At 39.0% G+C, this 25,321-nt stretch overlaps 1 protein-coding gene across 28 annotated transcripts in view; it reads left to right on the forward strand.

The window, feature by feature from the left end:
• TCF4 (transcription factor 4) overlaps positions 1-25,321 on the forward strand; it is a 351,743-nt gene that overhangs the window by 283,266 nt on the left and 43,156 nt on the right. For all 28 annotated transcript variants that reach the window (XM_082699639.1, XM_082699615.1, XM_082699616.1 and 25 more), the window contains 3 exons: positions 13,016-13,121; positions 16,692-16,825; positions 22,493-22,625. In XM_082699639.1, coding sequence (XP_082555765.1) covers positions 13,016-13,121; positions 16,692-16,825; positions 22,493-22,625 — 373 coding nt within the window. The remainder of the gene's footprint in view (positions 1-13,015; positions 13,122-16,691; positions 16,826-22,492; positions 22,626-25,321) is intronic.

The following is a 25,321-nucleotide window of genomic DNA, read 5'->3' on the forward strand; positions in this document are numbered from 1 at the left end:
AGTGAGAGAGAGAGAGAACGCAAGCACGCACAAGGGACAGAGAGAGAGGGAGAGGCAGACTCCCCACTGAGCCTGGCGCCCAATGCAGAGCTAGATCTCATGACTCTGAGGTCATGACTGAGCCAAAACAAAGTCTGACGCTTAACCGACTGAGCCACCCGGGCGCCCTTTAATATTTTAAATGTTCCTGAAGAGGAACTGCTTATTGGTGGTAATTTGTTCTTCTACTGCCCAGTTCCCTTTAAGGAATATTATTTCCCTTCTTTATTAAGCCCATACGCCCTCAAGAAGTCTTTGAATAGGGGCGCCTGGGTGGCTCGGTGGTTTAAAGACTCTGCCTTTGGCTCAGGTCATGATCCCAGGGTCCTGGGATCGAGCCCCACATCGGGCTCTCCGCTCAACAGGGAGCCTGCTTCCTCCTCTCTCTCTGCCTGCCTCTCTGCCTACTTGTGATCTCTGTCAAATAAATAAATAAAATCTTCAAAAAAAGAGAAGTCTTTGAGTAACCTTGGATAATTCTCTTTACATTTCTTTGGCATAAACATTTTGTACAAATACTACTCGTTTACATATGTCTTCAAGTTGCTTATTGTATATCTGAGGTCTCCCAACTGGGTCCTGATGACAATTCTAGAGACCTTTTTTTTTTTTTTAAATATACCAAAGCCCCTAGCCTTGTGCTAGCTAAAATCTCTGTTCACATCAGTGAATATCGCTGACTGATTTTACCTGAAAGTGCCCTGCGCGTGAGAGAGGGGCAGGTCCTTGAATGGATAACTGATAAGGAGGTGGCTGGTTAGACAGAGATATTGAAAATTCATATACTTTTTTCTTTTCATTGCCGTCTGTGCCACAGTCTTATATTTGGTAATTGTTTCATGCTTTTGTTTTCAGTTGAAAGGAGTTAGGGCCATATGTTTTGGCAGAAGAAAGACAATTTGCGATTTTTTCCACCTCTGTGAAAGGGAGGTTGGGGTCATGAATGTACAGTGTACCATGGCGAGGATTCCTGTTCAGAACTTCACCAAATTGGAAACTCACTATTCATAACAACACTTTCAGTAAGCAGAAGATGATGACATCTGTTTGAAGCATCAGATGTTAAGCTCGATGCTGCAAACCACAGCATAGAGTTCATCTTTAACTCTAGTTGACAGTAGTAGATAGCATTTACTAATATAAAAAATTAGCTCTCTGGATTCCTTAGACCATAGGTGATTTGGAAGGACATTCTGATCAAGTGCTAACAATTCTGACTTGGGATTTGGAATGAAAAAAACCAACGTAGATCATAGCCAACCACCTCCTGTCCCCATCCAGTCCTGTAAAAGCTCTCTCAGCTTTTGTCTCCTACTATGTAAGATGGCTGAGGTGGGCGACTGCTTGGATAGATAATCTATCTCAAAATTATTCTTAAGATGATGGAGACAGAATTTTTTTTTTTTTTAAGATTTTATTTATTTGAGGGAGAGAGCATGTGTACAGTAGAGACCGCACAAGTCGGGTGGTGGGACGGAGGGGGAAGCAGGCTCCCTGCTGAGCAGGAACCCAATGCAGGGCTCCATCCCAGGACCCCGGAATCGTGACCTGAGCTGAAGGCAGATGTTTAACAGACTGAGCCACCAATGTCCCAAAAAGTCTTTATAATTTAAAACATTACAAAGATATGAACTTTTTATGATGACTAATTATAGAATAAGACCAAATTTCCTTTTGTACTGTTAAGTTCATGGCGAAGAAGGTGTCTAGAGAAGTACATATCCCCCTTGGCGAACTGTTTCTTTGATCATTCTTCTTGTCTTTGCAATATCAGTTAGAACCTTGGTCTTACTATCTTTTTTTTTTTTTTTTCTTCTTGCTTATGTCTCTGCTTTTGAAAGGGTCATTCAGCTTTGGTCTGACACAGTTTTCTCTCTAATTCTTCTGGCTTCCTGGGAAGGAATGTTGACTTAGGCTCTCTGGCCCTCTGTGCTCATTATGCACACAGGCAGTCCTGAAGACCCTGGATTAGAGGAATAGGAATAGCACGTTTAGGTTGTGCAAGGTCAAACTATAACATAGTCAGTGTTTTTCTTTGGTGGTTCTTCTCCTTCTTGTAAAGCCCCCCTGACCCCTTCTGCCCCCTTCACTTTTTCTCTCATTCTTTCTAAAAAGTACTTCTTGAGAAAAGATCTGAGACCTCATCATGTTGAATTGTAATAGCTCCCGGCAGAAGATAACATTTTCTGATGATTGGAGGTATGTTGAAAAGTGGGTTTGTGACTGTGAAGGTTTTTCCAGGGACGTAGGATTTTATCCCTCATGGTAATATTCATGACAAAGGTCTGCAGCATTGAAGTTATATGTTCATTCCAATGGAATCCAAAATTATTTGAGCTTAGATCCCTCTTAAAAGACAAGCTTATTAACGTCCATTGAAGGATGTCAACTCTAGACTTCAGGCATCAACCTATTGGCCTTGGGCTCAAAGGGGAAAGGGTGGAGAATACTCTTAGAAAGTATGGGCCATCATAGGTCACTGTCTCCACCTCCTCACACAAGCTCAGCCCTCAAACATAGAGAAGAGCACTAAAATCTGTTCTGGCAGAACAATGAATGTTTCTCTCTATTTTATGATGTTATCCTTAGTTTGGCGTGTCTCTTGTATTCATTCAAATACATACACACACACAGTTGCACATATTTTTATAATATTGGTTAAATCTTGTTGTTTCTGTGGTTGGTGGTAGTCAATTCTGTTGAGATGGGATATGATCTGTTAGAAATAATGAACAATCATGAATTTGATGTTATGGGGCAGAGATCGAAGTCCTTCAGTTACATCCGGTTAAGGGTTAAAATAACTAGGTATCGTAACTGATAGAAATTGAAAGTCGTGTTCTTCTTAACAGTACCTTTAAATTCTGATGAGCATTCAATAAATAAAAGCTTAGAAACAAATTGGTTAGGTGTTTGGAATATATTAAAGAATTGTGATGCACTTAACAGTTGCGTCTACGAGGGTCCTGAGCCTGTGAGACCAAGTCCCACGTGAGTAAGTAACTGAAGGAATGCAACCAGGAAGAAGTCGGGTTTCACCTGGACCAAATTTTATGCAATTAAGTGTTTCAAGAGATCTTTAGCCAGGTGTAACTTAATCAGTTTAAGGCATTCTCAGCCAGGGCCAAGGTACTCAGAATGTTGGCAGTGGGCATTCCTGTGATACACCACGTTGAAAGTAATAGCAAACATTCAGCGTCTGCTGACGTTGTGCCAAGAGCAAGAGAAATGCAGGTGTAAAAATAAAAAGAAGTATTTGGAGCCAGAGGCTAGTACACGTAGATGGAACTATATTAACTAAACTATACTAACTAAACTGGAATGCTCGACGTTGTAATGGGGTGCTTTTTATCAGTTGAGTGTCTTGGTTTTGAGGCCTGGGTCTGGTTTCACCACTAAGTGCCCCCGTAACCCACAGCAGGTCACTCGCCTTCTTTCCGATATCAGTATTATTGAACAAGAAGGATGGACGCGGCACTCTCAGCCACCTGGCTGCTAGAAGGTCAGGGCGTGGATGTACGAGGCCCTGGATTCACAGAGCTGGGTGTCGGTAGGAGTCCACGAACACCCTGGAGAGAATTCTTAGCTATTAAGAGATAATGTTGTAGAATCGTGGTTACAGCTCAAACTCTGAAACAAACCTACGCAATGTGCCCAGTGCGCCACTTAACAAGCTGTGTGGCTTTGAGTGAGTTATATAATGTCTCTCTTAGAGTCCTTATTTATAAAACTGTTTCAATAATCAAACAACACTTTGAGTGTACAAAGTGAGTATATGTACTTTTTTTTTTTTTTTCATGGAATAGTGTCTGGCATGTCCTAAGTCAAGTGTTATCTGTTTTTTATCTTTGTCATGATTTTTGTCATACCAGGGGTGACAAGAGCTTGAGGCTGGCAGGCATTGGGACCAGGTCCTTTTTTGCTTCTAGAGAGCATTAAGTGATGATACCATAATACATGACTTCCTTTCTTTGTTTCTAATTGGCAACTCTGTGCACGCATCACTGAGATGGTTGTAGGATAATATGTGAAAACAACTAAAAGTCTCAAATGTTCTATATCACAGTACACCTGTGATATCACAGTAGCCTAAGCTCCATCATACCTCTCCTATTTGTTTTACTGTCTTAGGTTTGCAATGATAACACATTGAAAATCTTTCTAAAATAACAGGATACTGTGTAGATTTAAATTACAATAATATTATTGTACAACTATTAGTACTTCTTAGTGCTTCTTTAAAAAATCGAAGCAGGGTTTTTTTTTTTTTTTTCTCCCTTGTAAATTTTTATACATCTCAAAGGCTACCTGGACTCATTTTAGTTTTAGGGTTTGACATTTGATTGGGGGATTTGAAAAATCCACTATAGCCAGCTGTATAAAAAAACACAAGAATTATCCTGACCTTTTTATTTGAGGAAAGAACAATGTGGGCTGCCCGTCCATAAAGAGCACCAAGTTTTTCATAGCGCCTGGGGAGCTTGCATGCAGGAGGCACATAATAATGGGACCAGCTCACCTTTTCGCTGCGTAATCGCTGATCTTGCCATAGGTTGGGTGCACTTCTAGAGAAATGCGTTACCTGCAGTCCACCACCTGCGCCTGCTTCCCCAGCTCTGGGGCCCGATCCCTTAAGCATCACTCAACGCCCTTCTTCTCCTTCCTGTTGTTGTGTTTGGGGACTTTGTGATGTCTGCCCATTACAGAATTTGATCGGTAAAGATACGAACAAAGAAGGGAGTGAAAACTTTTACAATTTTACTACTTCTTCACACAGAGAAGGAAGTTTGGTGGCTGAGAAGAGTAAAACTCTTGTCTCTAGTTCCTTTACAGGATGTAGCTTCAGATTTCCTGTACTGCTCTGATCATGTACAGGTCATCAAAACTGAGCTGATTCTTTAGAAGAGTGGAAAAATGCATGTGATGTTTGTGATGGGGGCGCATGGATGTGTGCTCAAAGTGATGTGGTCTAAATAAATATATTACATACTGGGGGCGCTTGGGTAGCTCAGTCGGTTAAGCGTCTGTCTCTTAATTTCGGCTTCGGTCATGATCTCAGGGTCATGAGATCAAGCTCCACATCAAGCTCTGCGCTGAGCGTAGAGCCTGCTTAAGATTCTCTCTCTCCCCCTCGTCCTCTGACCCTCCCCCACTCCTACTTGTGCACATGTGCATGCACGCTGGTGTGCTCTCTCTCAAAATAAATACATGAAATATTAAAAATATATATATTATATACTTAAGGGATTTCTTTTAGGGGGATCATATACATATTTTTGTGATGAATAGAGCAGAGTGAACTCAGGTAATTGCTTCTTAGTGGGAAAAATAGGAATATCATATACACTAATGCTACATTTTATACATGTTTAGATAATTGTGATTTTTTTTTTCCAGACTACCTATAAAGAGAGTTTGGGGGTGGGAACCTTCTTACCAGAAGTGATTTTAGGGCATTTAGAACTATTTGGTTAATTCCTGTATAGGCTTCATGATTTCAATAGCCTACGACCTTTGAAATTTTCCATTTATAATTAAATATCCATCAGTTTTTCAGTATACTTCAGACATTTATATGTTATCTCTAAAAAGATTTCCTATTTAGGTGACAATAATGCAAATTCTTCTTCAACCATCACCTGGAAATGAAGTAGGATTTTTCTATCACTAAAAAACATTCCTTTACTTGAATCCACTGTATGGAGAATGGTGTATGGAATACACCAGGTGAATAATTTTTATTCCTGGAGTTTCCTGTTGGTTTTGGTTTTTTGCACTCTCAGATTATTTACTGCCTGACTGTTCTATGCCCTTGAACATTATTAACTGCCTTTAAACCTTATAATAACTTACTCAACTCTGTTACTTGAATCTGTTTATTAACCTTTTATGCCATTTTACTGCCCATTAGAATATTTAAGTTATAAAGTTTTAAAAAGACTTTTTAGAAAGGAGAGTGCCAAGAGGACTGGATACAAAATCAGGGGTCCAGGCCCTTGGGTAAGTCCATTAAACTCTTCCTTTGCTCATTTGTAAAGTAAGATCGCAAGCACTTGAGCTTTAAAAATATGATGCCAAAAAGCAGGACAGAGGCAGCAGGTGGAAAAGTAGCATGAAAAGAGAAAGGAGCATCTGTGAAGAAGTCATATAAAAAAGATTAAAAAAAGGAAAAGAAAAAGTAATAAAAATGAAGTGAGAGTAGAATAGAGGGACCCAATTACCAATAATGTGAAAACACATGATCAGAAAAACTTAAACATCTGTTCAACTTTTATCATCTAGAAAAAGTGATCACACCACATCGAACTATAATTCCTTTGCCAAAGACACGAGGGGCCAAGGACAAAATTGCAGTTGAAGGATTCCTTTTGCTTCCTCCATCTCCAGAAACCCAGAGTCACAGACACTCTTGCCTCGTGTTCCACTTGGTACAATTTGCGGGAATTTTGGCAGATGGTTGTAAAAGGACTTCAAAAAATATGTCACAGTACAAGGAACTCTAAACATAATAAATAAAACTAAATGTCCTACCCTTCAGTAGCATCAACATTTATTAACACCAGCTGTATGCTAGGGACTAGGGATACCTAGAAATTGCCTCTCCGACTCGTCCGCCAAAAGAGTTCTTGCTTTTGCAGCCTAAAGGGAATATCAAATCTCAAATGAGCTGGCATTATTGTCATAGCTGCTCTAACAGAGGGTGACATACACGGCTCAGTAGGACTTTTTACAGACAAGCACGACTCTAGGCCGGTGCTTCCAACAGAACTTTCTGCCGTAGTGGGAAAGTTCTATGTTGGTGCTATGCAGTATGGTAGCCAGTGGCCGCATATGACCATTGAGCACTTGGTTACTGTATCTAGTGTGACTAAGGGAATGGATATTTAAACTTTATGTAACTTTAATTATGTTTAATTCAAATAACTATATATTAGTAATGGCTACTTGACTGGATAGCCCCATTCCAAACACTTTTAAAAGTAGCTATAAGTCCTGACTAGCACTTACAACAAGATGTGAGTAATACTACCATTTACAGAGTGCCCACAACTGATTAAGAATTACACTTGACACGTAGGATCTCTAACACTCACAAAAAGATTAACCTTGTTTCACAAGTGAGAAAACGAAGACTCGCAATATCACCAGCCAGCTCACAATTACTTGTGAGAGCTGGAATTGGAACCCAGCTGGTCTGCTTCCAGAGCTGGGTCATTTCTGCTATGACGCCAAGTCTTTTTCTGAATTCTCTGGAGATTGCCTCTTTTAAGTACATCTACCTCCTCTTTGTGGGTCAGTTGGCGATGGTTACATCGCCCAATTATAGGGTCCATACTCACTCTTCTGAATATGGAGGTATCACTGCCCCTGAGCCCTTCATTTCTCTTACTAGAACCCACGTCTTTCAAACAAAAATTTTCAGAGTTGAGGGTCCAGCCCCATTGCTGATCCCCTCCAAATACTTTTCCCCCAATTGATGCTGGGAAGCATCAAAGCATATGCCTACCTTTGTGAATGCTTGGCATTTGACTGTTTTCCTGTCATAGTTTAGAATATTTGTGAAATCTGCCGAGGTCTAAACGACTAAGTGAGCCTTGCTAGCACATGGGCACCAGAGGCATAATTTAGCTTTGTTATTTTCCACCCATCGTGGAGCATACAGCAACTCTCTTTAAGAGTCTGAAAGTCTTGACTACAATGTTCCAGTTAGTCTGAACTTTTTCTCTTTGCAAATTCTATACTCCGATGGTACTTGCAGAATCCCAAAGGGGTAGTAATGGTAAGGAATGTTAAAGGTGAATCGTGTATCCTACTAGTTACCATCCAGCCTCCCTCAGTTCCATACCTCGTGACACAGGACCTGTAGCCACTTCTCTTTGTCCCCTCAGAGCTTAGCTCCCCACTTGAGGAAGCAAGTAACATTACTACAGATTGGTTTTACTATGAACATGTCTTATCACATTTTATTTTCTTAAAAAGTGATAATGAAATCCCCATAAGAATATTTCTCTAAACCGTGGTCAAAGTACAGCCTTGTGTTGATAGCTTGTTAAGAGCAAGGAATTGCTTTTTATGGAAAGAATATAGACTCTGATGACCCACTTAAATGCTGCCTTCACCACTAGATTAATGGTTAATGTAGAAAAGGTGGGTTAACGTTTCTGAGTCGCATTTTTTCAAATAATAAAAACAGTAGCAGCACAAGATTAACCCTATTGTCTGATATTATTTTGTTTTTTTGTTTGTTTGTTTTGTTTTGGCTTTTTTTTTTTTTTTGCATGCTTGATACGTGCCACGTACTCTTCTAGTAGTTTGATACACAACATACCTTTATTCTCATAAGAACTATGCATAGCAGGCTCTGCCATTCCATCTTACAGGTAGGAATCTGGAGGCCAGACAGGTTAAAGGAACAGGTGCAAGGTTGTCTAACTGATGAATGGTGAAACTTGCAGTCACACCCAAGCTGGTCTGGACCAATGCAATTGATCTCTCTACTATACTTCAGCCCTGTGAAATAGGAATGATGCTATTCATAATAACCATCTTGTATGACCCTTAGGAAAACCAGAAGTAGAGTGTGTAGAGCTCCTTGCACGAAAGCTACTCTACAAGAGACCCTAAACAATTGGCTCATTGTTATTTTTGAAATCTTCATAAGTGAAACTGATCTGCCAAGACAGATAAAAATGAGAACATCAAGGGGAAAGGTAGAATATGCATTCTGCTCCTTTCATTTTGCAGATTTGCTTGGTTTTCTTCTGGCCTAATAGGCAGAGATTCTATTTAAAAGAAGGTATTATATTATTTCTCTGATGACTAAGCAAAGGAGAACCAGGAACATTGGATGGAACAGCTAACGTAATAGAGTAATTCTTCTCAGATTACAACAAACATTTAATATATAAAATGAAAAATGTATTTTTAATTTTTTTATTAGTTCAGGGTTTTGGTGTTATCTGGAGAGATTGGTTAAACTCAGAATTTCTATATTTATGATTTTGAAATGTAAGAGAAAAGATAATGGTGCTAAATTTGGGCATCAACCATACTTTGCTATTAGCTCCCCATGAATCGTTTGTTCCACAAGCAGTTCATGTAAAGAGCAGTAGCCTATGAGCTTTGGCCAAGTTTCCTCATTTCCAATTCTGCAACAAAAATTTCACCCTTCTTTGGTTTCTCTAGTGAGAGGAATAAGAATGCAAAAGTCACCTTGATCTAAGCTACCTTATCAGAGAAAAACTAAGTATAGATCTTTGTTTCCCTTTAGACTTCTTCTCATGTTTCAGAGGTAGGGTCACTTCAGTACACTGAACTAGAGTTTGGGACTTTTCTTTCATTTTTCACTGGCCTGATATTTTAAGATTAGTCACTAAAATGACTCCAACTATTTGGAGATATCTGGGATGTTTATCATTGTCCTGTTAAATAAAAAACTATTTTAGTTAACAAATACTTGTCATCTTTCTAGTTACCTAAAATAGTAATAATCAAAACTAATTGGATGTGAGCTTTTCTTATTGAATTTAGTATCTCGATTAAATACATTATTGAAACCCATACTTTAGAGTCTTTTCATGGAGAAATTGGCAAAAGAGTTGACTGAAGTGAAAAATAACAACGCAGCTTGCTGGTCATCCAGGTTATTAGAGATGAAAACATTAAGGATAAAGTGAAGGATGAATGTTATGATCAGTCTGTTTTCGTAAATATCATCTTACATCTCCACCACTATCTTTAAAGAAAGAGCAACTGCTTGTTGTGTATGTCAGGCAAATTGCAAATTTTTTTTTTTAAAGATTTTTATTTTTATTTATTTGAGAGAGAGACAATGAGAGAGAGCATGAGAGGCGAGAAGGTCAGAGGGAGAAGCAGACTCCCCATGGAGCTGGGAGCGTGATGTGGGACTCGATCCCAGGACTCCGGGACCGTGACCTGAGCCGAAGGTGGTTGCTTAACCAACTGAGCCACCCAGGCGCCCCACAAATTGCAAATCTTGAATGGTGGCTTTCACCATTCCATTTTTGAATTCCTTATAATTAAAATGAGGGGGGAGCTGAACCAAATAAATTTTTTAATTCCTTCTATTTTTAAAAAGGATAGGGGTGCCTGGCTGGCTCAATCGATAGAGCGTATGACTCTTGATCTCAGGGTTTTGAGTTTGAGTCCCATATTGGAAGTAGAGAGTTCTTAAAAATAAAATCTTTTTAAAAAGTATAATAGTTCTGTTCATGGATTACATTTCTATAAATAATTCTGTAGGCTGCTCACCTTAAAAATAACTTTTGTGATGGGAAAGATGGACTATGTTAAATGGAAAGAGAATAACATTTTACCTGATCCATAAATTTACAGTATAATGAAAATTTGTAAAATATGCAGAAATTGCCTTTTTTCTATAAACGTGGCCTATTTCTTGATAATAAGACTTTCCTGTTATCTAAAAAGTGTTCATTTGACCATAACACCAGAAAAATAGAAAGTATATAGTATAATATATCCTAAAAACTTTGTAAGCCCATAGATATTTGTTATGCAGGTGGTGCCTACGGATTTGGGATGAGTGATCTTACTCTCAGATCTTTGAGTTTGATCGTAATTCATAGTCCAAGAGCCTCCTTGTACGTGGGCAGAATTACCAAAGATTTATCCTTTTCTCCCGAAAGAAATATCAAGTAATTCTGCCAACATTGGGGGAAAAAGGTGAACCTTGTTAGGTGCTCTCAGATCCTATTGACGTAATCATAGGCATATTTAAAGATATTGTCATAGAGGAGCGCCTGGGTGGCTCAGTTGGTTAAGCAACCGCCTTTGGCTCAGGTCACGGTCCAGAGTCCCGGGATCGAGTCCCCCATCAGGCTCCCAGTTCCATGGGGAGTCTGCTTCTCCCTCTGATCTTCTCGCCTCTCATGCTCTCTGTCACGATCTCTCTCTCAAATAAATAAATAAAAATTAAAAAAAAAGATATTGTCGTAGAGTATAATTAAAATTAAACTACATATTATCCTAAAGAACTTACTCAAATCGTTTTAAAATATAAAGTGATTTCATAATATGGGTCAGAGTTTATTTTCAGCTTTATAGTAAATATGCTGATCTCTAAAATTTGGGACTGACACATAGTACACTTAGCTTGTGTTAATACCAGCTGTCCCAAATCGCTGTCCGGCTAGTAGCCCAGACCGTAGGTACATGGTGGTAGGTAGAGTAGCTGTATCGAATGAGATATTCTAATTTTCAATTTCCCATTTTCCTAGACAGTAATGTTTATTTCATGTTTTTAGCCTACTCTCAAGACCTTCTCTAAATACATCCAGTAGTATTTTCTGAACTAACTGTTTATTAGCTGTATATAGTTCTCAAGAAAATACTGGGTTTTGCCTGACAAAACTTTAAGGATATTGATTTGTTTGGAGATTTCCTGGCTTAAGGTTTATTCTTTGTCTCTTAAAGAGGCTTAAAAAAGATGTCTTCCTTCTTGTAAGCCCTGTGGAAACAGAAGCAAATAGACATTTATATATTGAAAATTCAAGGAGAATTACAAGATAAAATGAAATATAGCCCACGAAATAGGGGCTTGTCTCCCTCCTTGACTGCAGAAAACCCTTGTTTTCTAACGTGTGCCTGGATTCTTCTGGTTTGTTTTTGTTTTGTTCCGTCTCCAGGACCTCCCAATTTTCAAGGGCACTGTGGGGCACATGTAGCATTTATTTGATGTATGTATGTGTATGCATATTTTCCCACATCTGTCTCTGTGGACCTATCCTTTGTGAAATCCTAAACCTTGTATTAATGCTTAGTTTGTGATTCATGGTGTTCTGAGAGCAATTATATAATTTTTCTGAGGGTGTTTATTCGGTGCTCTGTTAAAAAAAAATGGGAGTATTTTTTGGTAACTCTGCAGTTGCCTTTTTATTGGTGAATTTCTCTTTCTTTTACTGTGACCTGAGAATATCACTGTAGGCTCACTGCCAATTTTGTGAGCCGCTGCCTGCTTCAAAATGGAGGCAGGAAGGTATCCATTTTCATCAAGAGGGTGACAGTGTTTCAGTCTCTCCGACCATCTGGAGAGAGGAACTTTCGGAGCAAAAGAAAATAGGGATTTGAAAAAATTATATTTAGCAGGAAAGGCAAGGGGGGGGAAACCAATTAAAGTTAAACTATACCTTATGAATTTATGCTTTTCGACTATGCTGCCTCCTTTAGAGGAAACATAAACAAGAAAATACACAGGCTATTTTTATAAAGGACTGGTTCCCCAAGTCTCATGAGTATTAGTAAACGAATGTTTCATAAATTAGGATTTTGGCACACTTTTTTAAGTTTATTGCACACACAAATGTAATAAGAACTATAAAGGGGTGCTCCCCCCGCTTCCTGTGTACATACCGATTGTTGGTGGTCTATGTAGATCTGGGCTTTTAATGCATTTCCTTTTCATGCATCTCTGCAAAAAGCTGACACTATGGGAATTTAATATTCCAAGATGTATTTGTCACTTTCTGGGGTCTGGATAGCGCATTCGTTTTCTCTGTCTCTGTCTCTTTCTCTCAGATGTGAACATTTTAATTGAAAGGTAGAGTAAAAGGGAGAGGCTTAATGCATGCCCTTCTGTTTGCACCTTTCATGACCTCAGAGGCCATCTTTGTTTAAAAAAAAAAAAAAAAAGATGCTTGGCTAGGACAAGCCTATGGGTATTATATAATATATTTAACTAGACATAATTTGCAGTATTCTTGCCTACAACTGGAAAATATCCCCCGCCCCTGGTCTTCCAGTCACACAAATCTACTCAGCATTTTTGTTGTTGTTTTTTGCTTTTCTGTGTTCTGAAAGGGGTAGTGTTGTAGGGTTTGGTCAGATTTGGAACGGACATGGAAATGTAGCATTTTGTGCCTGCTTCTTAACACGTAATGGACCTTGAGGTGCTTTGGTCAATGCAGCAAGCAACACTAAATTGTCTCTCCTTTCTCAGGTTTATGCTCCATCAGCAAGCACTGCCGACTACAATAGGGACTCGCCAGGCTACCCTTCCTCGAAACCAGCAGCCAGCACTTTCCCTAGCTCCTTCTTCATGCAGGGTAAGATGCTGCCACTTCTGCGGGGAAATCCACTGGGCAGAATCTCCCTGGGTCTTTTCAGGTCGTGTATGGGGCAAAAGACTGCTGAACTGATCCTCAACAAATGGAATATTAGGCAAGTGGAGAATATTGAAGGTCATGCCCTTCTTAGGAATTGAATTCATTAAAAATTCATCAATTAATTAAAACTCGACAAAGACCTATTTTTTTTTTTTTTTTCAAATCAAAGCCCCTTGAGCAATGATGAGTTAAGATTAAACTGGTTGACTTCACTGAGAACTGACACTTCTTGGGGGGATGGTCTTCTATGACAGATCATTTCTGCCTCTTCTCTCCCCAAGAAAAACGTGTGTGTATTTTTAGAAGTGTTTTGGTTCAGTGTGTATTTTGAGCATCCTGGATTTAGCCAACTGGGAACAAATTGTCCTTATGTATAACTTCATATAAAAATTTTAGCCACTTATTAATTTATAAGTAAGAACAAGAACTTCATTTAAGATGAAGCGTCCTATCTCTAGTCTAGAATATTATTTCATTACACAATGGAATCTCCACCCAAACATGCTAATCGATTTAGAGTGAAAGACCCAGCTTTAGTCCAAGACAAATGGAGAAAATGACAGTTTCACAGTAGGTGAGGTGTATTTATTCTTTTAATCATGGAATTTATTTAATGAAATGTACCTGGATGTACCTCTGAGCTTACAGTCTTGCCACTGGTAGCTGGTTCCTTTCTGCTGCTTGGAAGTGACTGAATAGTTAGAATGATACCAGCTGCGTGGAAGAACAGACTGTCCAGAGATTGCACCTGGGGCTTCATCCCTGATAACCCTGTGCCATGTATTGTCAAAATAGGATGATCTTGTTGCCAAGTTAATACTCTGAAATATAGACATGGAATTTACCACGAATTCCTGTACCTGTATGCAGACCTTTTACCTCCTTTTGCCTGGGTGCGAAAACCTTTTTTGAGAGTGCCTTAACCACGTGCCCTGGGATTTCCTTTTCGTGCTGCTCCAGGAAGGGCCATGGCATGGGAAGGGGGAGCACCCTTGGAGCAGCAAGGAACCGGGGAGCAGCCTGGTGTCTCATTTATCTTGCAGTGGACATACTCAAAGTCATTCTGATTAAAAGGAACTGATTTTCTTGCCCTTCAGAGTATAAGTTTTCCAGGTTGCTGGTTCACATGTGAAATTCCATGGAAAATCTATAAAATTGAATCAAATGGGTCTCCCAGGAATGGATAGAATTTGTTCCACGCATAATAGAGCTCATGTTCATAAGGGCCCTGTATCTTTCTTTGTGACCTGTCCTAGGTGTAACTCACAAAGGGACCCAGCAGGGTATGTCGCTTGAGGGCATCCTGGGCTGTGACAAAAGGCACAGTGGCCACTTGCCCCCCCCTCTTTGACGACCAGTCAGAGCAGCTGTTCTACTGGTGCTTATCGAGATTGTCAATTCAAGGACTCACCATTCACAGCAGATTTTCACGGAAAATATTGACAGGATAGATTTCTTCTACCTGCCTTCAGGAAGGTGCTTGCTTCAACTGTGCACACCGCATGGGAGGTCAGGTAGAGGAAGACAGAAAACAGAGGGATCTGCAACCACAGTAGACCACGCAGAATATGGGGAACAAACGTGCTTTTCTGCATATGAATACCCAAAAAGGCAAAACAAAATTTTTTTGAGTTGACATTTATGATGAGCACAATTAATTTGCACACATCTAATTCTATTCTTTCAAAACAACATTATGCCAAGATCATGGGATATGATAAATATTAATTTACTGTGAAAAGCATAATTTATGTAAAGTACGTATTTTTATAAGTCTGCATTGAGTAGAGTGTTCTGTGTTAACAAATCCTAAATGTATTTCCATATAGTGCACCATGTGGTCAGAATGTTTCAGGAGACTCTTATTCAATGATATATATTCCCAATTTATTTGTCATTAATGCCATCTCTTTGAAATGTTAGGGCCTTAACTTTGTCTTTGGAGTTAAGGTGACATCTACACTTCTACAACCTGAAAGCTACATCTTAAGTGCATGAATAATATCTTCTAGAAAGTCCTCTGTTTTCCCATGAGGAAACAGTACCTTGTGATCCCCCCTCACACCGGCTTCCCTCAGTAATGGGTGCCTGGTGCTCTGAGAATTCAGGTCTTATAAAGAACATGCAGTTTGGGTGAAAGATCCTGGGAGACTTTCAGGAGCCTATTTTAAACTTAGTGCCATGTGACCTCATTTTTCACTTGAATTTCTGTCTTCTGATTAAAACTCTTAAGGGGTCAGAATCTCAGATAGGACTTTTTTTTTTTTTTTAAAGAAATCTATTGATCATTCCTCCCTGTCCTGAAACTATTCCAGTTTTTGGAATTCTAACTTCTGGATTTAAAAGCTCGGGGGGTGGGGGGGGGGACAACTTTGTGGTATATAGTGTTGGATTTAACTTGCCTATTGCCAAAATTTTCAAAAGGCCTTTATTATGTAACATAGATGGTGAAAATAATCTTATTTTCAAGGAGGCAGTGCCTGCTGTACTGTGAATACCCACTGATTATCTGGATTTTTAGCTGGCATTCAATAATTTTGGTAGAACTATTGAAACAAGGGCAAATTTGACTTCAGCAATGACATAGATGCCCACCCACCCCACCCCCACCAACCACCTTTGTTTTGAGAAACCCAAACCAAACATCAGTGATCCCTAAGAGTAACTTCTAGGCCAATAGACCCAGAGAAGAAAAAGAATCTATGAAAATGTTTTTAATATGGTATTAACAAAGATTAACTTAAAACTGAAGGGTACTTCATATAATATCCACATCATTTTAAACCTCTTTTTAACATAGAGTTTTATAAAATCTAGAACCTCTTAAAATTGTCCCCGGTATAACATCTACCTTATGATACGTGTGCCCTTTCAATGGCTACTGAAGGCTTAAAGTAGCAATAGGACTATGCACCAGAAAGCGAATGTTAAGAAAGAAAACTCAGAACTATATATATCTGAGACTCACATTCCCTATAAATTATAATGTAATTTCAACTTTAATTCTACCATGTACGTAATAAAAAGGAAATTTGATCTTTAAAAAAAATCTGAGATGTTCTTTTTCATTCTTATCTCTTTATCTGCATTTAAAAAACTTGTAAACTTGTTAACTCTATAATATGTTAAGTATTTTATTTTCATCACAAAATTTAGGAACATTTAACTGTTTGTTTTCATTGAAAAGGAGGTCAGGGGACTTTTAGAAGAAGCGTTTTCTTTAGTATTGTTTACCTGGCTGACTTGACATAATTCTACATAGAAATGTGTTCTGTCCGTTTATAGCTGAATTTTTACTAAGAACGCTGCCTATGGTAAATATTTACATTTGTTGGCAATATAGAGCCACTCGGGGGAAAAAGAAGGATGACTGTCTTCTGATGTAATCAGCAAAACAGCACAAAGATGAATGCACAACGGGTAGCCATTTTCAAGTATATGAAAAAACCCTATTCTGTAGGGCAAGGCTGAATGCCTCCGAAAAGTCATGGTTTTCTTTGTCCTTTACAGATGGCCATCACAGCAGTGACCCTTGGAGCTCCTCCAGTGGGATGAATCAGCCTGGCTACGGAGGAATGTTGGGCAGTTCTTCTCATATTCCACAGTCTAGCAGCTACTGTAGCCTGCATCCGCACGAACGCTTGGTAAGGCAGATTTACATGGTTCTGGGGATAACACAGCTAGTTTCCGAAATCCCATTCTCCGCCTTCCCGTGCATGTACACAGGACTCTGTCATGAATATAGAAACGGTATAACCCATCATTCTTAGAGTTCTCTTGTTTCTGAGACCAAAGACAGAACAGATCATCTTTGGAAGCCCTTGTGGCTTTTCTTTGGCATTGAACTTCATGGTGTTTTGTTCCATGCTTTCTTATATGACACTGTTAGCCTCCTTTGGACATAAATATATGCTGTATTTGAGTTGCACAATTTCAGCTATGATGGATCCTTGTCATTTATTTGTTTACTTTCCGTAGTTTTGAAGCGTATACTGCAGGGAGCAGAGTGGCAGTCAGTAGACTGAGAGTAGGTGGCCGGCATCTCCCATGTGCATTTCCACTTCCTCTTACCGGCTTCTGTCCCTAGTGACAGCTTTGACCCGTGGTGCCACACCCAAAGGAAAGAGTTCCTGTTTCCCATACACGCCACTAGTCACAGCGACCAGGAGCTTTCTGGTAGATCATAGATCAGATTCCCACTTTTCAGTGGTTTAGCTATAATTCCACGTTACTGCTAATGTGATGTTCCATTGCCTTACTCAGTTGAAAACTGCCGAACTGCAGAACATTATCTTGTTGTATTCCTGAAGGGCTCACTTTGCCCATTGCCTAAACTCATCCATCCTAGCGGGTCCCTTTATCTTGGAAGAAGGAGCTCATCCGAGCTTTTCCAGCCTCAAAACTCCCACAGCCCAGAATCCACTTAGGAACTTGAGTTGAGCATTACAGGAGACCCTGAGTTAGGCTTGAGATGCAGGTAAGATGGCACTAAGTCCCTTGTGCAGTCCTATAACTTTAAAAATGTATGGAGCTATAATCCTACAAATACGAAAAAGAGTCTGAATAAATCCAGTGGTCCTTCGTGGTGCTGGGTCACTATACATCTCGAAATTGCCCCTTGTTCTCCTAAAACTCAGGTTCACGTGTCTTTCTCTGCTCTGCGATAGGAAATAGTACTTTCTGGGCTTCTGTGATCTTTCCTCTTTGGTTCAAACACTAGAGACAGAGAAAAGGTGACTTATGTTGTGTTCTGGCAACATAAATATTCCAGAAGGTACAGTCTCTGATCTCCTTGAAAGATACTTATCTAGTGAGTCCTGGTGATAGAGACACCATGGTCAGTTAGCCTATCTGTTCACAAGAGGCAAAAATAGTGGAGATAGAATTGGCCTTTTTCTATCATCTGCCAAGTTTGACTGTGTAAATCCACCTATCTCTAATTTCAGCACATCTTCAGTAAATAGCAAATGATTTACTGGCACGTTTTATCTTCTCCCACCTCCTACTTGGAGGTATTAGAGTGAAAGCTTAGAGAAATATCAACTATTATTATACTAGAATTTCTTCTTGGCCAACATCTTTATTTCCCCATCATCATTTTCCACTTCTCTAAGGAACTCATGATCAAAACTACATCTGTCCTATGAGCAAGGAAAATTTTGATTACAACTAAAGGATTTTGGCAGTATACTAACATAACATGGAATGTCAGTCCTTCTAAGAGTTGTTCATTTGACATTTATTTTTGTTCTTTCTTCCTTTCCTTATCATACTGTAGAATTTTGATGTAGGTGGTTTGATTTTATCCCAATCAAATTCACTGCATGGGCGGAGGTATCTTTAAAGTGTGCTCGAATGCATAAGAAGTGTAATTTAAAAAAGGAAACCAACTACATTACTTTCAGAAAAAAATTTGCTGAAAACCTTAAAAACCAATACAATATTATCAACCAGGGAGAAAGATCCTTTTGAAGGAATAACCCAACAGGTTGTATCTGATGCTATATTTGAAATGTCATTTATCCAACACCGAGCATGGCATTTTTATTCTTAATATGATTATTTAGCAGATCTTAGAGATTAAGGGTTTGTTTTTAAAAAATGATAAATGAATGGGGTCTCTGGTAATGTATCCTAATGAATTTTCTCACTGATAGGGAAACTGTTAGATTATTATATCTAGTAATCATTGTAATTTCAGTATTAACCATTTGGAAATCTCTCGCTGAAATGCCTTTGAGGAGTCTGACACTGATTGAGAATAATTGGAGTGCGCAGTAGGAGCTTAGTGTCCTTTCATTGAAAATAATGCTAGTTGCTCCCAATTTTCATCTATAGCTTTTGGCCAGTCTCACAAAGAACAAAAGAATAGTTTGAGAAAAAGAAGAGCGTTTTCCTTGTATCATTGGGTATAATTTGGCCAAATTAGTATTGTCTCTGAAGGTACAACATTTTAGAAACATTATTGCCTTCGTTGTGCTAGAATGTGTAATTGTAAAGCTTCAAATCCACACATTCCAGTAGCAACTGTCAAGTCACCAGTTTCGATTCTTTAAATCCCCTTTACAGCTTCAGTTTCTACAACACAATCCCACAGCTAATCGCTACTATGTCACAGATACACATACAGAATCACTCGGAAGAATGGAGTTTGTGGTTAAACTTTGGAATGGGTTGCTGTAGAAGATTTAAGGTTGGATTGACTTGGCAGAGTTATGTTTAGAAATAGGATAGAGACCTCCGTCTGGCATGGTTTAGGCATGGTCTTTGCCCCACAGAGTGAAATAGTCCTAGGAATCTGGAATTTTAATATAAAAGAGTTCTGAAGTTTTTGTAACATAAACACTTACCCTGGTGATTCTCAACCAGGTGGGATTTTACCCCGTGAGGGAACACTTGGGAATGTCTGAAGACATTTTTGGGTGTTTCAGCTGTAGGTGTCACTGGAATCTAGCATGTAGAAGGCGGGGATGCTGGTAGGCATGCTGTAAGATGTAGGAGAGAGCCCCACAGCAAACAGTTACCTGGCATAAAAGAGTAATAGTGCCAAGGTTATAAAATTTGCCTGAGCTCAGAGCATGACTTTATTCTTAGTATGTGCCACCAATGATTATATTTTCCAGTCTTTGAATTATCAACCCATGGGTTGATCGAAGCATCACTAACAGAAACATGTTCAATACTTATTCTGTCTGTTGGGCTACAGATATGGTGTAATTGGGCATCATAAGTAAAAATATTTCAATAGTGGGCATGTAAAGCCATTATGCTTTCTCAGTCTCCCCTTTCTACATGTAACAAGCAGGCAGACAGTAGCAATAGCCGGAGGTAGAGAGGCAAAAGAGACCTCTCATTGTGGGTCCCTAAATACTCTACAAGAGACATACTTCACACATCAGTGATAGGCTCTGCAGTGTATTTATTATATCTGAGTGATAGTAGTTTTCAGGATACTTTTCCTTGTATATGGAAATAAATTAATAAATATATCATAATAAATTATAATTTATAATAATAAATAATAATAAATCTCATTAATTTTTTTCAGCATCCCATTTTCTGTGAGTCTCTAAAAATAACTGATTTACATAGATTGTGTTCGTTTCCCTATTAAAATCGATGGGGAAGAACTTTTCTTATCATTCTCCAAACTCAGTATTAACCCTCTGTCTGTTAAATCCTGACTTACTGCCCATTTTTCTCCCTGTTTAAAGTGATTAGAAATCCTCCCCAACGTGGAAATCTTTTTCCCATTCGACCCTGTGATTATATAGTCATTTAAATATTTTTCAAAATTCTTTCCTCTGTTTTGATTTTTGCCTATCTGGGACTGATTTATACAGTTTCCCTGTTCTTCAGAAACTCAGCACAGAAAAGCATTGTGTAGAAATGAGTGCAAACCGTTTCTTCCTTTCAGTTTCCTTCTTTCTTCAATGTTCAGTTTCTTTTTCTCGACTTTGTTACGGTGTTTAGCTGTCAAGCAGAAATAGTGGTTCTAAGTTTGGTGCTCCGTGGCTTATCCAGTGTTTTGGGTTAGCTGTACCATGCAATGGGCCCGTTCTGTCCTTGTTTGGAGAAAAGTTCGTGGGCTGCTTGGGGCAAGTAGGAATGAGTTTAACAGGTGGCCTAAGGAGTTTTTTGGTGAAGCACAGAGGTCCATGAAATTAAAAAGTTTGAAAAGCCTTCTTGGGAAGTGGGAAAGATGTAAGGGTATCATCTCAACTTTTTCACTGATGTTGACCTTTCATTTGGACTGGTTTAATGCGTAGAGGTCACATTGTCAAAGACATCCATCAGGTCATTGGCAGATCTAACGTAGGTTCATTGCCTAGACTGTTTAAATCTCTTTCAAATAAGTGGTATTTCAATCCACTATTTATTAAATGCCAACCGATAACCAGTTGTTCATTGAGAATATAAGATAATGATGTGTTCAGCACTCAGCCGTAAGTTGTGAGATGCAGAGGTGTAAGCTCTCTTCCCTCCCCTTAAAGAGTTTACAGTCTAGGTGGAAATGCACTTGAAAGAGAAAGCAAGGAAAGGCAGCATATAATTAAGTGTTAAATGGCACAGCACAGACTGTGAGTGCATTAGGAATTCAGACGGAAGAGATTGTGCAAGAGTTGGAAGTAGGAAGGATTACTAAAAGAAGAGGTAGGACCCAAGATGGACCTCACAAAATTAATACAGAAATATCAAGACACTGGCGTTTCCCTCCTACGAATAAGTGCCTGGGCTTTAAGCACCCCTGACTTTTAGCGTCATATTCAATCTCTATTTTTAATTGAATATCCGTGGCTGATTAATATATTACCCATAAGAAAAAATAGAGTTCAGCTAAAATAGTTTTCCTTTACATGTCTATAACACATTCAAATACCTATGAGAATAACTTTTTAAGTTACTTTTTTGTCTTGGAAAAGTAACTAGCTTGATGTGTTTTGGTAAATAACTGTGTCCCTGTTGGTGATCTGCTCATTCCCAAGCAGACGGATTGCCACTTTACAGGCACTGTGATATACCCCCAAGAAAAGCAGCTTCTTTGGGCCACAAGGATAATAATTGAACTCAAGACAAAACATTAAAACAAATGATTCTATGAAGATGTTCTTTTTTCATAGGTATCTGGTAGATTACTAATGAAGAAGACACATAAAGAAAGAGCTCACATTAGCCTTTCTCAGTTGAGTCATTCCAATTTAATTCAGTATGGTTGTTGATTTAAGGCTTTACATACGATGCTTTAGAGAGATAGTTAATCGTCTTTACTTTTTAGAAGTTTTCCATGTACCCTTCTGTTCTTGCTTGAGTTCAGAAAGGTGGTCCAGTTGTACAGGCAGAGGATTTGAGACTGGCTACTCTTTGCCATTTAGTCCAAAAGTTGACCCGTGTCCATCCCATGGGTCACAATACTGTTTTATTCATTGTATCATGGACTCTTTCTTACTTGATCAATAGTTCATACAAAAAAGTAATAGTAGAGATGGTCTTTTATGTTGCTGACACCTCAGAGGTACTTTGAAGTGATAATTTTTAAATTTAGAGATTGTGATCATTTCTCACTGTCCGTGATGGCCATTGTATTCCTCTACATTTGATGCAAGCCCAAACCAACTATGTGTCTTTGTATTTTCTTATTTGAAAAATGAAATCTGTCAGTTCTAAGCAAGATGTATTCTTGGATATTTTGAAATTCGAAGGGCTGTCTCCATTGCAAAATGAAGAGTTCCAAAAGGAGTATTAGAATCCTAACCCACTAAATAGTTCATGGTTGAATGTGGCTTTTTTTTTTCTTCCCCTTCTTGCTGCAGAGCTATCCATCACACTCCTCAGCAGACATCAATTCCAGTCTTCCTCCGATGTCCACTTTCCACCGCAGTGGCACAAACCATTACAGCTCCTCTTCCTGCACGCCTCCCGCCAACGGGACCGACAGTATAATGGGTGAGTCATAGAAATGGTGATTCTGATGCCAACAAGCAAGGTCAGGGTTTAAGAATACAGGACCTCTTTTTTCTTATCATTGAGCAGCGAGCAGGCAATGAGTATTTGTCACATAGCTGCATGAAAATACATGAACCAAACAGAAATAGTCATTGGCTTGTCCATAATCACTTTTTTTTCTTCTTTTTTGGGGGGGTCACAAGAAACTGATATTTGGCTACTTGGTTCATTGTGAGTTATTAGACTGAACAAAGGTTGAACTAGGCCAAAACTATCTTGCTTCTCACACTCTCCAACAGTGAGCAGAGTGAACTTTTATAAGACAAACCACTGATGACTTAGTGAGATGGGGGGCAAGTTAGCTCTTACCAGTAGTTATTGACCCCTTCCCAAATCCAGTCAACCGTGCTAGGCTCTTAACCATGACATACCACAGTCTTCCAAAGACTAGCTCCTGTGATATTCATGGGTGATTATTAATAGCTAGATGGCTTCACCTCCTGGAGAATGTGGCATCGTTGAGTCTTTCAGAGGGGAAGAAGCAAATTTGTTAATGCAGAAGAATCACACAGCCTGACGTTCTAGGGTCTTAATAAAACCTCAGCCTCCACTGGTCGCCACTACCCTGGTCCTAGCTCAGCCTGACAACTTGTTTGGCCTCAGGATCTCTTGCCGCAGGTCCCTGATGGGAACATTAACTGTATGCTTTAGAGAGAAGAATGTGTGACAGAATAATCCTACTGTTTATTCCCTTTAGCTCTCTGCAGTTTTTCATTTTCTTTAGAGAGTTCATGGGAGTTGGGAAAGTGGTGTGAATCACTTATGTGGCAAAGTTTTTGATGAGAGGGAAGAAATGTGCTTTGAAATGTTGCAAATATAATTCTGCCTAAATAATACACTCCCTGCTTATTCAATAATATATTTCACACTTGAGATGAGCCACCTTCGCAGCCCATTGCTATCATGTCTCACTAAGAAGCAAATTTACAAGAGTTTCCATTTTCGTAACTTTTCATAACAAAGCTTCTACAAATGTGTTGCATCAGTTTGACCTTGGAGAGGAATGGACAGAGGTCACATGGGGAAGTTGGGTTAGCTATCAATGCAGTTTTGGCAGATTTGAAAAACAAGAAGAAAGAAAGAAGTGCAGAACTGAAAGGGTGAGAAAAGCATATTTCACTTCAATGTGGTTTGACAAATGGAAAGCCCCTTTCTGTAGTCATGAGGTCTCGTTATAAAGAAGGATGACCGGTCATTCATCCTCTTACACGGCAGATTTCCTGTCTACTTGTGGTTTGAGTAATTTTCTTTTTTAGGAAGGTATAAAGGTGGAGCAAAAGCTTGACTTGAGGAAAACATACTTGGGCATTATTTGAAAAAAATTCTGTGCTGAATGATGTACAAAACAGTCTTTCTGGGAGCAAGGCACCACAACTTGGGAAGAAAGAGATATTTTGAGATGGAATAGTCATTCTTCATGAGCTGTGGTCAGCATGGCCACAAATCCCAGTGGGACTGAGATTTGCTCTATTTAAGATGGTTGACTCATCATTAGCCTGTGGATGACAGGAATGTCTGCTGTCCTTCTTCATTGGGTCTGGGCAGCTATGGAGCAGTAGGTGACTTCTGCGTGCTAACAGGCTCAACCACACACTAAAGATGGAATGAACTTGTTATATGGACCACAAAGCCCTGTTGAAGTAGAGGGAGGGTCTCTACAATATTAAAAGAGCCATAATTTTAAAAGAGAAAGTAAGAGATTTCTGGAGCCCAGAAAAAAGTTTTTAAGAATAATTTTATTACATAGATTATTACATAATCATGGGTATACTTGTCAAAATCTATTAGCAGAATGTCAGAAAGCTTTATAATCTTCTCGGGAAATAAGTAGACATGTTAATTCAGCTTTTTGGAAGAACAGACCTTTATTAACTTGCATAAGTGCAGTTATTACTTTAGGATTATGTTAAGGGGGAGCATTCTAGAATGTTCTTTCTTAAAATAAGATGTCCTGTGATTTCTTACATTAAAATACAGGGGAAAATTTAAATAGGATAATAAAGTCTTGGTATTGCATGGTGTCGAGTGGCTCACGTTTCTTCCCACTTTAATTTTCTTGGGCTTTGGATTGATTTTCAGAGTGTGGTAGAAGTCAGGGATAGCAGCATGTCTGTATAACAAGAAGAGAAGATTTCTCTTCTGATGTTAGTGAAACTTCCCTAACAAACAGTATGGATTAATAGGATACATCTGTAGACTTTTGAAAATATTTGGCATATACTCACTCATTCTGAAATGCAGGAAATAAAGAAATATTACATTGCCTATATCTCAAAGAACAAACACAGCTAATTAAATAATTGGTAAATAGGGAACACATAGCCTGACACATGTTTGAGATTACACACATGATTCTGTAGAAAATAACTGTAAGCACTACTAATGCCGTAAGAATGGAGTTCAAGCACTAACACATGGACATCACATTTTTCAAGTTTTCTTGGTGAAAAAGTGCAAGGCCGTGCAGTCTTTTCATACATGGCGCTGATGTCTTAGGAAGCTGCTTTTTTTTTTTTTTTTTTTTCAGTTCAGAAGGAGATCATTGCCCTGCTTCTGAGTTTCATGTTATAATGTGTCCCCCTGGCCACCAGTGAATGTCCTAAACTGATTACAGAACAACAAAATGCATGTGGAGC

Source organism: Mustela nivalis, assembly GCF_964662115.1.
Source record: "Mustela nivalis genome assembly, chromosome: 14".
Taxonomy (NCBI): domain Eukaryota; kingdom Metazoa; phylum Chordata; class Mammalia; order Carnivora; family Mustelidae; genus Mustela; species Mustela nivalis.